This window comes from Vanessa cardui, chromosome Z (assembly GCF_905220365.1).
Source record: "Vanessa cardui chromosome Z, ilVanCard2.1, whole genome shotgun sequence".
In the NCBI taxonomy this organism is placed as follows: Eukaryota; Metazoa; Arthropoda; class Insecta; order Lepidoptera; family Nymphalidae; genus Vanessa; species Vanessa cardui.
The window spans coordinates 1,860,500-1,877,457 of record NC_061154.1 but is presented as its reverse complement, the minus strand read 5'-3'; the positions used below and the strand labels follow the sequence as shown (position 1 = coordinate 1,877,457).

Genomic DNA, 16,958 nt, shown 5'->3' with positions numbered 1-16,958 from the left:
AAACGACGGCAAACACCCAGACGAACTTTTCTACATCGACTCGGCGGGGAATCGAGCCCGTGACCTCGGAGCGGCGTACTCATATATTATGAAAATCAAAAGCAGTGTGTACACCACTACTCAAGGTCCTCGTCGTGACTTGTATTTTTTTTAAATTTTACTGCTTATCGCATCTTTATCTTTAAGTAAACGTTCCTAATAATGTACATCTATTAAAATACCGAAATATTCTGGATATTGTTGCTGACGTTACTAATTGGCACCACTTGACGTTTTCGCGCTCCATTCCAAAAAGTTACATCCTAATAGCATCGGGTATAGACGATAACTGGAATAGACAAGGCATAAAATATAAGATATATTTTATGCCTTGTCTATTCCAGTTATACGGAACCAAATGTAAAATGTAAGGATATTTTTAGACACATCCCAGAAATATGTTGATAAGTATGAATTCCAATACCTGAAACATGTTTCTGCATTTTTGGCAAAAATATCAGAAATCAATCCTTCGTGTCAAGACTTCTAGATCTCTCGGTGACGTTTTTATCTAAACATTACATATGAAATAAAATGCCTTTGCTTTAAAAAGAGCCGAGATGGCCTAGTATTTAGAACGCGTGCATCTTAACCGAAGATTGCGGGTTCGAACCGAGGCAAGCACCACTCAATTTTCATGTGCTTTATTTGTGTTTATAATTCATCTCAAGCTCGGTGGTCAAGAAAGACATCATGAGGAAGATGCATATGTCTAATTTCATGGAAATTCTACCACATGTGTATTCCAAAATCCCGCGTTGAAACAACGTGGTGGAATATGTTCCAAAACTTCTTAAGTGAAGAGGAGGTCTTAGCCCAGCAGTGGGAAATTAAAAGGCTGCTGTTGTTGATGTTGCATAATTTCTTTGGAATGATTTGTTTGGTTGGACTTCAAATTAAATTTTAGTCAGAACGAAAATATTTCATCCACATGATTGCCTTGGTTCCACAGAAATTATTACTAAAAAGAATCGTTGCAAAATTAGAAGCGTCTGTTACAAATGGTCGTCTATTTATCAAGTTACAAGACTCAGACAATTTTTATCTGCTATAATATTTTCACTGTGTTATTATAATCATAGAGTAAATTATGTACTACGATTGAGTATTTCCCTTGTCCATACAAAAAATATGATTCACAAAATAAATAATATAATCTTGTTCAAACGTATGTAATTTAGTTTCGGTTGGAAAATATTTGGGGTCGTTCCAAGGTTATGGTACAAACGGGGCTATACTCATTATAAAGTCATAGCTATAATTTTTTTATTCAATAAATCTAAGTTATTTCTTTGAAATATGCTATGCAAAAGTTAGATATCATTCAAACACGTCCATATAAGGTATATCTATATTATTTATATTATAAATGAGAAAGTAACTCTGTCTGTCTCGCTCTCTCACGACCAAACCGCTGAAACGAATTTGATAAAATTTGGTATGACGCAAATTTAAACTCCAAGAAAGGACATTTTGCCTTACACATGACAACCAGTACCCTAAAACGTGAGCTAGTCTTGTATATATGAGAAAGATAACACTTAACATAAGTTACTTCACAATGTTTTCCATGACCGTTGTGAGCACGAACTGATCAGGAGGCATTATCTGATCAGAATTGCCCTAAGAATCACTGATAAATATAAAATTCATCATCCTATGTTTATAACCGTTTTGCTTGCGTATCTATGGGTCTATACCCAATTACATGATTGACCTCGAACTATCCATTTTCAATTTTCAACCGGTTATCGCAAAAAGTTTACACTTTAATTCATAACAAAAATAATTATAGACACCATAGAAATAAAGCATATTCCAGCCAAACCAGTTTTATATAATTATAAAATTTGAAATTTTAATTATTACATCGTCATTTAGGTATATACATGAGGAACTTGACCTTTACGAGAAGCGTATTATACACTTAGGTCGAATTAAGCTGTTCATTCAAATAATTGACCTAGTAAACCTGAGATGAGTGAATTAAATTAAATATATAACATTAATTTACTACTTACCGTTTGTAAGTAGAACAAGTAAACGAGGTTAATGACCTCGACCAATGTCTCCAGTCCCATAACGAAGACCCAAGGTAGCAGCATGAACTTTATATCCTGGAACAAAGTCGTAAAATTAATTTAGATCTTAAAAAAAATATATAGATAGACCTCTGTCACAGTAAGACAACCACTTTGAAAAACCAATTGAGCAATGAAGTTATTGGATTTTTATACTAATACTTTTTTTCTAGTATTACTTACAATAGTAGTGGGCCGAGATGGCCCAGTGAAATCGTGAATCTTAACCGATGATTGTGGGTTCAAACCCAGGCAAGCGCTACTAAATATTCATGTGCATAATATGTGTTTATAATTCATCTCGTGCTCGTCGGTCAAGGAAAGCATCGTGAGAAAACTTGCATGTATATAATTGGAACTGCGTGGTGGAATATGTTCCAAAACTTCTTCTCAAAGAGAGAGGAGGCGTTAGCCCAGCAGTGGGACATAAACAGAGTGTTGTTGTTGTTTTTAAAATAATGATTATCGCTCTTTGATGCTTTAACTTCAGTTTAGAACTTTTTTATTTATATATTGTACTTAGACTAAACTATAGAGTAAAATATAAATTTAAATCGATACTACATGTATATGAAAACAATAAATTTCGACATTGTTTGACCGATTACCCTGAGAGTTTGCAAATGTATTCTTCTACAGTACTATTTCTTGGAAGTTTTTGTACTATTCACATTGACTTTTAATCGTTATGGTAATCTGTGTACATTGGTTGTTCTGCTAGTCTTGCCGATGGTGTTGTCATGACCGATTTCGGCCACTCACTCTCAATCTCGAGAGAGATTACCCAATTACGGAAAACATATCATAGTGCACAAATGTGTGTGCAAATATAGACGAATTCTCAATTCCCTAACTCTCAATGGTCTGTACGTACGATTAGTATATATAAGTAAAGCTTTCTCAGTTATAAATAATTAATTAGCGACCCGCCTTCGTACGGGTAAATCTGATACTAAAAATACTACAGATTTTGTCTATTTACGACGTCACATTAGAAACTTCTATAATTATCTGTATTTATTTACTATATTGTATATGTTTTATATAAAAATTAAAGCCTTCCTCTCAGTTGACGCTCCATTAAAAACAAAACTGTATCAAAATCTGTAATATTAAGATCTAAGCATTGAGATAGACAGTTTTATACTATAAAATAAATTATAATTGAAGTTGCAAAAAAATATTCCAGACTGAAGGTCAATTGGTTTTAATAACATAGATTTATTATTTCGAGGTAATTCTAGTACTTTCTACGTTCTATGGGCTGACATTCCGTGAAAGCGAACAAACGTAATCAAGTCACAGATTCATTCCGATTCGTTATACAGTTTGTTGAACTTAGCACTCGATAATAGCCCTTACTACGATACTACGCCATGTGTGACATATCCATTATATTAGCACGCCATTGTAGACCTTAAGTTTATAGCAGTAAGATCAATATCTTGTTTAAAATAGCTCGAAATTCTTTGTGACGTTACAAAAATTTTCCGATTATATAAAAATGGAAACAGATTGAGTATTCAGTTATTTTCAGTAACTAAAAATCTGTGAAATGTTTTGTTCATCGAGATGTCTTTAGTTTTGAAGTATAGTTTCTATTGTTCATCAAATATATTTCTTTTATGTGTCTATCTAGTATGTGTCTGCACGCAAAGCCTAGACTTATAGATGTAGCCTAGTTTTCTGATATTGCATAGCATTTTGAATACCACACAATCGTTTGTACTAGCAGTGCTAACTAGCTAGCTATGCTATGCTATGTTCACTATATGAAATATATGAGTGCCTCGCTCGTCGAATTGTTACGGTTGTGAGCGCGAAGGTTCTGGGTCCATACCCCAGATAAATCAGTAGAAAATAAATTCCCTATAAGATCTCAAGTCATATCAGATTGTCAACCGTTCTGAATATAAAAATGTCAGGAAAGTAAAAATGCACCTGTGTTTAAGAACAGTGTAATTCACTGTTATTTTTCGTATAAGTTGTGATGGTTAATCACTATTGAGGATGAAAGACGTAACCAAATTAAACTCAAGACTAAATAACATCATGATAGTATTGTGTTTTCTTAAACAGCTATGTGAGTAACTACTAAGTTCCTTGCCCGAATCTATTTTCCAAACTGTTTGTTTCACTTAAAATAGCTGTAAATGACAATTCAAAAGCCTACTTGAATTAACTATATTTAGATTTTTGTTTTCGATTCTAACTCTAAGGACTACAAAAAAATTGCTCTATTTTAATATACTAAAGCGCCCTGTATTTGACGCATTCAAACTTACGTACGCATCTATACATATAAAAAAATTGGAGTGTCTGTTTGTAATATCAAAATAGCCCTTTTTTACTCAATACATGTATGTATACACGGTACTTATACCAAGATAACATTTTTTTACAATTTTTGTCTGTCTGTCCGTTCGTTTGTTTGTTTCGGCTAATCTCTGGAACGACTCGACCGATTTTGGCGGGATATTCACTGGCAAATAAGTGATGTAATAAGGAGTAGCTTAGGCTAAAATAATATATTTTTTTGTTAAAATAAAACGCGTACAAAGTCGCGGGCACAGCTAGTATTATTTAAAAATACATTTTTAAATACGCCAACACACAGAGTATGGAATTTCCAAAGTTTTCGGCGGGCTAGGCTTTGACAGACGGGTTGACGGACACGAGAATGAACCTTCATGGATTTTGTTTTTTCCACCGGAAGCAAGAAACGCTAAAAATGGAAAAATATTTATTAATAGCCGGAACGTTTTTAGATTCAATTCGTTTTTCAAAATCAATAACGACCGTTGAAAAGTTTCGAGTGTTTTTTTTTCTACTTTTGGTTGGCGGACGAGCATATAGACCACCTGATGGTAAGTGGTCATAATAGACAATGGCGATATGAATAACATTTACCATTTCTTTCATAGCCAATGCGCTACCAGCCTTTCAAGGTTTATATCCAACTAAGATGTTAAGTCCCTTGTGCGTGCTTGTTACACTGGATCAATCACACTCAAACTGAAACACAACAACACTGCTGTTTGGCGGTAGAATATCTGATGAGTGGATGGTACCTACCCAGACGGGCTTGTACAAAGCCCTACCAAAAAGCAATTCAAATATAATTTGAACACCGAAGGCCTATTCTTTGTAAATGTAAAATGCAAATACGTCGTTTAGGTAACAGGTTGCATTTTCCGTTTGCAGCACATATCTAGAACGAGGAGGAAATACTGAAAATATTACGTGATATTGAAAATTCCAAATGGCGGGACGATTATGAATCGACATTTCAAAATCGATATTATTAATCGATTCCAGTTCGATTTTCATTTTTAAAATACACATTATTTTTACTACATTGTGCACCCTCTAATATTACAAATGGAAAAGTGTTTGGTTTTTAGATGACTTTGTATGGAGATAATATGATATAATTTATAATTAAAAAATTAAATTAAATTCACCAGTAAGTGTAAAAGGCCTGTTCATTTATTAGTGAAATATTTATAAAAAGTCATAGGTATAGTCTTCTTTCTAAAATCTCATTTTTAGTACGCAAATACATATATAATATTTTTATATTAAACTTCAATGATTGATTTGAACCTTGATTCGATAATTTTCATCATAATTCCTCAATATTTGATATATATTATTAATATACATGTATCTGTCAAAGTTTCAGTATAACTATCAATGTGTAAGTTTGCTTGAAATTATGCTGATATATAATTGTTTCAGAGGATAGGAAACTATATCCCTTTACAAAACATTTTACAAATTAATCGAGGTTCAAGAAAGAAGGGCCATACATTCGTACGTAAGTTATTTTTTTCTACATTCCACCGGTTGCTCCTTACAACCGCTTACTTGTATGTGCCGAGATAAGGCTAAGGTAGTCTTATACGTTTTTCTATACAGTATAACACGTATTACTCTCACACACACACACACACACACACTCTGGCTCACATGCTCTTCAAACTTGGTAGGACTTGGTTCAATACTCTCTGCATATATATCCACTTATGACAAATTCCTCTGCCAAACTGTAATAGATAGTATTGGTGTGTTCCTCCGTGTTTGAAGGGTAATTGAACTAGTGTAACTACAAGCTTGAGGATTGTCTTAGTTTCAAATTTAATGTAGATTAACAATGAATGCTGTGGTTTCTTATATTTCTTACTCTGACAATATCTACGACCGAAGGTACCATCTGGTGATCAATTGACTAAATTGCAATTCGAAAAATGTACGATTGATTTATAACATATATATATATATATATATATATATATATATATATACATATTGGAGTGTCTGTTTGTAATATCAAAATAAATTATTTTTAGTAAAGGCAAATTTATGTATACACGGTACATGCATATATCAAAAAAATATGCATATATATATATATATATATGTTCCAGCTATCGTATCGTAGGTTGGGCCTAGTAAGTAGTATAACTTTAATGTGACAGAATCTATGTATGAGTTATCTATCTAATTGAGAGTTTATCTTTTGATTGAGGGAAGTACACTTTTAAAGTCACCTATTTTTTAAGGTTATCTTACCAACATAACTTTTTAGTATATATTGAGTGCTCACAGAATCGATTTTAATTAGTGTTTAAAATACGTTATCAAGCTGTTACTTTTACGAATAAAATCCATATATAAATTTCAATCAAATTGCCTCATGACTGTGGAATACGAATATAAATGAATCTTCATTTATGTTAAATTAATTTTATATAATTATAATCAGTATTCATTCCTATTTATAATAATAATAATAACATAATATTATTGAAACTGCTTGTCTATGTGTGCTAATCTTCCACGAAAGGATTTTGATTACATTTATTACTTAGCAAATTTGTATCTCAAGGATTGTCCTACGCTTTTTCCCTTATTTCATTGTAGGAGGGAAATTTGCAATGCACATCATATATGTGTATATATATATATATATATATACACATATACACGAATCTTAACATCGTCTATCCCACAGTGCCTTAAGACGAAAGTCTTCAATCAGTGCGTCCTACCCGTGAACACTCACGACCAGGCTGGTCCACCAGCTTAAAGTCGCTCAGCGTGCTATGGAAAGGGCTATACTCGGCGTTTTTCTGTGGGATCGCATCAGAAATGAGGTGATCCGTCAAAGAACCAAAGTCATCGACATAGCCCACCGGATTAGTAAGCTGAAGTGGCAGTGGGCTGGTCATATTTGTCGCAGAACCGACAACCGTTGGGGAAAACGCGTTCTAGAGTGAAGACCGCATCTCGGCAAAAGTAGTGTAGGACGTCCTCAGGCACGGTGGAGTGGCGATATACGCAAGGCGGCAGGCAGGAGCTGGATGCGAGTAGCCGGAGAAAGACCAGAGTGGCGTGCACTGGGAGAGGCCTATGTCCAGCAGAGACGGATAGGGGCTAAGAATTATGATGATGATATACACTTATATTTAAGTTTTAGTTTTACACTTGTATTTAAGTTAAAAAAACAATTTTCAGTTCAAGAAATCACGGTTTTGGAATTAGTGCCAAAGCGTTTAATTAGGGTGTCATGGGGAATGACCCAATAAATTTAGTAAGCTAATTTCTTTACAACAGTAATATGTAGATTCATTTATTTATATAAGCACCTAATTAGTTATAGCGCAACGTGATTTAAAGGTTATCGGTCTTTGCCCTAAATTACTTAAATATTAGTGAAAGTGGGGGTTAAATGTAATTGGGTGGGTTTCTATCTTTGCTTAATATTTTTATAACTTTGATTTAAATATTAAATAAATTCGGCCACCAACCCGCATTGGAGTAGCGTAGTGGATTATGCTCCAAACTTTCTTTTCAAAGGGAGAAGAAGGAGCCTAGCAGTGGGAAATTTACAAGCTGATAACGTTTTTGTTAATTATGTCATATTGATCTAGTTAAATACTGGCTATAGTCAAATGGTAGGTTAACTGGCATATTGGTCATTTAACTCTAAGTGTTACCATTAACTATAGGTAGACATTGATACTGTATGAAAATTTACCAATTCCTAACATCGCTAATGCGTCAACCTCGGAACTAAGATGTGTTGTCCCCTTGCATGTATTTACACTCACACATACACACAAAAAGTCTAAGAATTCCTGCTTAGTGATTAAACACAGATTAAATACAGCCTACAGAGATTAAATAGAACCTACATCATGTAGGTTGTACTTAATCTCTGTTTAAATCTTTGCTTTTGAATAGTCTTCACATTAAACAATCTGCATATATTAATAAATATAATGCTACTTACATATATTTATATTTGATGTGTTTATTTTTACATTAGTCATTTTACACACACATACATATATATTTTTCGATCACGAACGAAACCCATACTAATGCAGCCTACGTATGTGTAACAGTGTTTAATTTTAAGTGAGATATTTTTTATATGCGGTAATTTAGTAGGATACATAATAAAAAAACAAAATACGATGGAACAAAATTAAAAAAAAGAAATTTATAAAAATGAATGATAAATAGAGACAAACATCACATACATTACTATGATCCCAATGTAAGTAGCTACAGCACTTGTGTTATGGAAAATTAGAAGTAACGACGGTACCACAAATACCCAGACCCAAGACAACATAGAAAACGTAATCTACATCAACTCGGCTGGAAATCGAACCCGGGACCTCGGAGTGGCGTACCCATGAAGACCAGTGTACACCACTCTACCTCGGAGGTCATCACAGTCGACGGAGTCGTAAAAAATTAAGTTTTACTCAATGTATTTTACACATATATCTGGACACGCGGTAGCGTGTCAGCCAAGTTTAGGTAACAGTTGTAACATACAACCATTGTATAGTAACCATTTGAAGCCACTTTTAACCACTCCATAACTCAGATAATACATTATTAGAGAAATGTTATTTTATGTAGTATTAAATTAATTTCAGTAAGGATAATGGAACTTGGCACCCATTTAGATCTCTCTTCTTTTGTCGTTGAAGTCAACAACCAAGATATATTTCATAATACTGAACTTGGCTCTCATTTTACATTTATGTTTTTGATGGGATCAGATTTTCTTCGGTACAATTTTGTTTAGAGTAATTACTGGTATCATACGGGAATTATAAACAATACCTGGGAAATACGACGACTTCCTATTTCTAAGAAAGACGCGTTTTAAATAACATATTATAATTAATTTAGTCGTATCGTAAATTGCCTCGTCAATCTTAATGGTATAGGTTTCCCAACAGTATATAATTTCTAGGCTCCATGTACTTCCCCGAACTGTATATAATATTAAAGCTTAAAGCAATCAGTGTCATAATTATGGACAGATAATTATGGACTAATATAAGATAAAAATACTTTAGATATCGGTTAGAAAGGTGAAAATCTGTATTGCAATATCCAAACCATTAAGAAAGTGGATTCTAACCATTTAAAAATACAGTCATGTTAGTTAATATCTCAGTATGAAATATATTAATTTTTTTATTCGCTAAGTGTGTTTGAATGTCTGTGTGTGTGTTATACTAATAAAACTCTATTATACAATATATATTGTATAATATAGTCTATAATAAATTACAAAAACAACAGCATGTCAATTTCCCACGGCTGGGCTAGGCCTCCTCTCCCTTTGAGGAGATGGCTTGAAACATATTCCACCACGCTGTTCCAATGCCGGTTGGTGGAATACACATGTGGCAAAATTTCTATGAAATAAGACACATGCAGGTTTCTTCACGAAGTTTTCCTTCACCGCCGAGCATGAGATGAATTATAAAGACAAATTAATCACATGGAAATTCAGTGATGCTTGCCTGAGTTTGAACCCGCAATAATCCGTCAAGACGCACGCGTTCGAACCACTGGGCCATCTCGGCTTTATAATAAATTAATAACATAAATAATGCATGCGAATGCAAAAGCTACACAAGAGCTGATGCAGCCGCACTTGATCTACTCATCCGTTCATGAATAATGTTTACGACAATAAGGTCGTTAAACATTGAGTACCTGATTTTTCAGAATAAATGGAATACAAGCGGAATCAGCGCTGTCGAGTTTTATTAAATTTAATAATAATAATCCAATAGATTTATAGTTATTTTTTTATTAAAGCAAGAAATAGTAGAAAGGAGGTCGATTTTTAAGAAATCGTCTTTTTAATTCCGACCAAGCAATCTCATTCTCACTTACAGCACGATAGAGTTTATCTTCTGCAGTATATCTATCGATGCTTATTACTTTATGACTAGTCATATTGTTTTAAAAAACTCTTTTGATTAAAAGAAGTGTTTTTATTGGACAAAGAAGTCTTAACTAATTAATTCGTTAAGCACTTATTTGACATTTTTAGTTTGGACTTATAGTCAATTTAACAGAGAAGCCATTGTGTCCCATCCGTCATGGGCCTTGTAAGATGTATTACCATAAACCATGTACCTTATATACGCCAATAATTAGAAGTATACAAGCGACGAGTCCGAGCGTACTGCAAGCCAGCAGGGTGATGTTCAGAGATACCGTTACTGTAACAAAGAAAAACAACCTTTAATAAATAATACACGTGAGTACATAAAACTACTAAACTTAAATAAAAAGATGCAATACCCACTCTCAATGAAGTTACTTTCTCTGTATATTGTGTATTAAATAAAAGACAGAATAGAATAAATACGGCAAGCTTGACAATAATTAACTGATAAGATTTTTTTTTTTATTGTTAATATATGTAGTGAATTAAAACAATACAAAGGAATAATTAAAAATATCTATAAATATCTATAAGTCCATAAAATAATATTGGAGTGTCTTTTTGTGCAAAAGACCGTTTTCATTCAAGGCCAAAGTCTGATCTAATGCAAAAGTTTTCATTAGGCCGTACGCGGCGCGCTCTTCGCGGTCTATCCCAAAAATGGTTAATACGATTAACCATTTTTGAAAAAAAAGTTCAAACAAAAGTTATGAAGAATTTTATACTCTACTACTTTTATTATAAGTGGAAATCTCATTTGAGCAATAGAAAGCGATATATTCACGAAGACCCAATTTTTATGACCTTTTACCTTTAATATATTAAGTAGCGGACACGATAGCACTTCCGACTTTTGAGACAATATTTAGAACGACAAAATAAAGGTTTATACCAATTTACAGCATCTTTCATTCCGAAGTGAAACCCCTAATCTGACTGGGCTATATCATATTATTTTTGATAATTAATCCTACAGTTTGAGATGTAAATCCTGACATATCCACATCCATGACACAAACACACCCATGACAATATAAAATTAACAATTATTGATATATAATAATTGATGGAAATAGTGGTAGAGGACGACCAAGGAAACGGCGGATGGATTGTGTGAAAGACGATATGGTTTGAAAGAATGTTACTTGTGAGATGCCGTCTGACAGAGAAGTATTGAAGGAGAAGACATGCTGTGACGACCCCAATTAAAATTGGGATAAAGGCAGGAAGATGATGAAATAAAAACTTCAAATCCTTGAATCAAATATTATTTTCAAATGTTTTTTATGTGTTTTAATTTCTTAATATTTTAAATATGTCTTTCACTTTATATATGAAACAAGAATGGCTCATTCCATTGCGTCAGTACAATATATACTACAGGATATCGAAATGTCAGAAAGTCATACGTAGTATTGATGGTAATAATCATTTATAACATTTAAACAATGTACATCAAAACAGCATTTAATTGGTATAAGTTTCAATCCCGACCGTATCATGTCCGTTCTTATTGTTCGACGAACCGAATTCCTATCGAAGCGAATAAGTCCATTTTATAAGGATTTACATGAGACAGTTATATAAACTCATATTATATGGCCTAGTAGTTAGAAAGCATCTTAATGCGGGTTCAAAACCCAGGCAAGTACCATTTAATTGTCGAGTGCTTAATGTTTGTATAATTCATCTCGTGCACAGCTGTAAAGGAAAACGTGAGGAAACCTGCATGTGACTAATTTCAATGAAATTCTGCCACATTTGTATCTACCAATCCGCAATGGAGCACCTTCTCCTCGAAAGGAGAGGAGGCCTTAGCCCAACAGTGGGAAATTTACAGACTGTTGTAGAGCGTTACATATCAAGAGCGACATTAATTCCATATTCGTAATTCGCCTGTGTATAGTTAAAGATTGAGAATAATAATTAAAGTTACAGCACTTTTGACATGTTAACAAAAGGACGCGTCCTTTCACACCACCAGGAATTTGCATTCGATGTTCATTTCGTATTCGTTTTTGTTACCTTGTGTAATCTGAATTCCCAGGCTTTTTTCTTTTTCACGAACCATTACTTTAATCTTTATCCAGCTTTGCTTCACTTTTCGATTTTGAACCTACAAATTCTTATTAATTAGTCATTAATTTTGTAACGAATTAGACGAAGGATAAATTGGGATTTACACGTTAATCGTAATAATTAATCCATCATTTTATGTTACATGGGTTTTCAATGCGGCTTCCGACCGAAACAACGGGTAATTAATAATTTTAGGTGGTAACCTTTTTTGAGGTTAAAATAAATTTTAAACTCGTTAATTTTAATACATAAAACTTTTTGACATAAACCCTGAAGTTAATACAATACCCGTCAAGAGAACTTTAGTTTAATATTTTCTGTTATAGCATTATTTCACGGTTGATCATAAGAGGACTGGATTTATCAACAGCATCTAGTGCTATTCTGTATTGTATAATCCATGAGTCGGTCTCATAAAATATATCACGAAGAGTTTCAGTACCTGTTCGGAATTCGGAAAATAGGAGTGCATAAGCCGTGCCTTAGAAATAACATAAAGGCGGTCTCTTGGCCCCACACCCGGCGCCACTATCATAATACGATAGGGGTTAAGAAAGTGCTGGAAATATAAGTTATATATATATTATCTGACCAATGTATTCGGCTAGTCTAACTTGACAACGACCTTGACCCAAAATAACCAAAAGAACGCCAACAATATAATATTGGTGACAATGATTTCTATCTGATCTAGAACCTTTGGCATAATGTATATTTTGTACATTACGATAGGTCAGTTTCGCGATTTAATTATTCTTCACGCTTGATTATAATGTACCCAAATTATCGGCACAATTGGCCAGTGTTTAATATGACTGAAACTCGGTCATGACTTTGATGCAAACATAAAGTTCTTTACAGCTTCAGGTAAACTGAACTGGCAGAATTCGTTACATTTTAATTTTTTTTTATGGTATATATATGTTGGCGGACGAGCACACGGGCCACATGAAGGTTAATGGGTCACCATCACCCATAGACAATGACGCTATAAGTAATATTAACTATTCTTTAGATCGTCAATGTGCCTCCAACCTTGGTAACTAAGATGTAATGTCCCTAGTGCATGTAGTTACACTGGCTCACTCAACCTTCAAAACGGAACACAAAAATACTGAGTACTGTTATTTGGCGGAATAATAACTGATGAGTGGTTGGTTCCTGCCCAGAAGGGCTAGCACAAAGCTCTACCACTAAGTAAATTATGTTATTTATGGAAAAAGCTCTTGTGCCCTCGTGCGATCTTTCCTACTTCTTTTCCATTTCAACATATTTTTTATACAATACTTTTTTTTAATTCACAAGGGATTCCTAATCAATTAGTTTATACTTTGTTTATTTATTAAATTGTGTTCTTTATTTAACACATAATGTATAGCAAAAGCAACTTCGTTCCAACTTTGGTTTAAATTTATAATTCGAAAATGTTTCGATTATAATGCAAGGAAATAGTGTATTACAAGTAGTAGTAAATACTCAATATAGGATCAGCAATAAGTAAGGTTTCGTCGTTCGTCGTTTTACTTGATAAATTGGTTCATGGCTAAAGTTAGTATTTTCTTCGATTTCGTTAAAATTTAATTTTCTGAATAAACTCAACCAACAAAGCAGCAAACAAATAATCACGGTCCTAAAACTACGTAGGCATTTATAGTTTAATGCTTGGCAAATGGATCACCTAAGGGTACGTAGTTAACATTGCTCACAGACAATTTGCCTATGATGTGACGAGTATAAACGTAAGTTTTGGTACATAAAACAATCAATCAATCATCAATGAAGCTATAAGGACAGCGTCACAATTTGTGCTAAATTATAATCGGTTAACTGACATTGTAATGAGCTCTCTAATGGGTAAAGTATCCCCTGTGCCTGTAATTACACTGGTGAACCACACCTTGTATTCCACTGTTATACTAAGTAGTCGAACACGTAGTCGGTACTCGTTCGGTTATCAACATTTTACAATTGAGATACAAAGTAATACTCAAAAAATGCTGATGTTGCATAACATTAGTTATATTTTCTTTATTTTATATATAAAACCACTGGCTCTTAACCGCGACCCTTAAAAAATAATATTTTATAAGTGTAGAACAGCCTTAAATAAAAACTTTATGCTTCTAGTTCTAAAAAATGGTAACACTTACTTACAATATTTGATTCCCCTTTTCATCACTTTAAAACACTTTTTCCAAAAAAAAAGTCTTTTTCAGGCTCCAGACCAAATCGTACCAACTGGGTCTAGTAGTTTGGGCGTGAAAGCGAGATATACAGTCAGTCACAACCGCATTTATAATATTAAGTATCGATTAATTTTGTCGGGTATTCAAATAGTTTGTAAATATAACATAAAAGTATACGTTTATATTGTTCGATAATAAAGCTGTTTAAATGACGGAAAACCGAACGAACACTAGTTAAATATCTGTATGGATGATGAATTTTTTGCAGGTCACTGGTCACCCGTCGACATCGGATAAACAACGGGAGACTGACCGGCGGATCGAAACTGTAATGTAACCTATATTATAAGTTTTACACTAGCCCTTTCTCGTCGCTTATATTGTATACCTCTAGAAGAATAACCTCGATATAACAGTTTTTGAACATTTTTCTCTAATCTTCCAAAATTAGCCGATTCAATAAAGATAGAATTATGACTGTAATTTTTATTTGGCATTATTTGGTTGGCAGTGCCGTCTGGATAGGTACCATTCACCATATATTTTATCACCAAATAACAGTACCCAGTATTGTTGTGTCCCAGTTTGAACGCTTCAAGCCATCGTAGTTTAGTAGCCAGTTTTTGAACAATTTTCTCTAATCTTCCAAAATTAGAGAAAAATGTTCAAAAACATTTTTATCAGTATTGCATTGGCATTGTAAGATAAATTAACCATTCATTGCACCGCCAACGCACCACCAACCTTGGAAATTAACATCTTATGTCCCTTGTGACTGTTACAATGGCTTACAATGGCTTGGAGTGTTCAAACCGGAACATACCAATACTGGGTACTGGTGTTTGGTGATAAATTATATGGTGAATAGGTGGTACCTACCCAGACGGGCTTGCACAAAATCCTGCAGACCAAATAATGTCAAATAAAAATGTCAGGCATAAATATATCTTTATTGAAGCAGCTAATCCGAAAGGTCCTACTTATCGATTTGTAACAATAGAATCAAGTTAAAATTATCCAAATCGGTCAAACGATTTATACCAAATCTGTAATCACATACAAAAAAATACCTTCGATAATATAAAAGTAAAAAGTAAAGTAACAGCCTATTAATTTGCCACTGATGGGCTAAGGCCTCCTTCCCCATTAAGGAGAGGGTTTGGAACATATTCCACCACGCTGTTTCAATGCGGGTTGCTGGAATGCACATGTGACAGAATTTCGATGAAATTAGACACATGCAGGTTTTCTCACGACGTTTTCCTTCACTGCTGAGCACGAGATGGCTTACTAGATAGATAGTGGTGCCTGCCTGAGTTTGAAACCAAAATCACCGGTTAAGATGCACGCGTTCTAACCACCGGGCCATCTCAGCTCACAATTCGATAATATAACTTACTCCTTTTTTAAAGTAGATTAAACTGTCAAATCACTAAATGGTTCGTAATCCATTAGCTTTAACGTATCCAGAGGCTAAGATGAACATACGAGTACGTAAAAGGTAGTAAGTCCCTACTTACAAAACCCTTTTTGTATACACCGCTTGGGTAGGTATAATGTCAATAAGTGGGTTATATGGGCATTGCCAGTGTTTATGGGTTAAAATGACCTGTTCCTATCCGATTTTCAGAAAGTTAACGTAAGCTACTTACATATTTAAAGTAATAAGAACTGTCATGATGCCTCATAGATATTGTTTGGTATTTTTAAACCCTGGCATACAAACGATCAGAGTAGGTTAGATTTATAAAATATTTAAGCCCAAATGGTGCTAAAAGTTTCCGTATATAAACCAAAAACCTTAATTATGAAGTTCAACACAATATATTTATTACTTAACAAAATTATATTATACTTATTTAATACGTACAAAATTTAAAAGGAAATAATTGAGGTATTCTCGATTTTCACTCAGATTTCCATTTTACTTTCCAGATATACCAAAACTTTAGTTGATAATAACAAATAAAGCTTAAAGTGATATAATTCGAAAAGTGAGGAGTGTGTTCGGGTCTCACATCACCAAATTTATCCATAATTTCTCGATTTATATTCTTTGTAAAATAATTTAGTCGATTGCTAAGAAAAAATCACTTGTAAAGAGATTCTAGCAATATCCTGGGAGTACTTGATTGGAAACTTCTTTATTTAATATGCGAGAATAATTATTAATGATTTTCAAAATACTAAAAGTTCGGAAACGAAAACACCCAACCCTGAAAAGATCTCATAAGAAACTCATAAGATTTTTTCTAAATTCAATTTCTGATACACGCCTGGCAATCTTTTCATCAC

The 16,958-nt window shown here is 33.6% G+C and overlaps 1 protein-coding gene across 2 annotated transcripts in view; it reads right to left on the bottom strand.

Moving 5' to 3' along the window:
• The window catches only part of LOC124542927, a 232,060-nt gene that overhangs the window by 132,885 nt on the left and 82,217 nt on the right, over positions 1–16,958 (bottom strand). For both annotated transcript variants that reach the window (XM_047120870.1, XM_047120871.1), the window contains exons 4-5: positions 10,587–10,672; positions 2,061–2,156 (exon numbers count right to left, since the gene is read on the bottom strand). In XM_047120870.1, the coding sequence (XP_046976826.1) occupies positions 2,061–2,156; positions 10,587–10,672 (182 nt within the window). The remainder of the gene's footprint in view (positions 1–2,060; positions 2,157–10,586; positions 10,673–16,958) is intronic.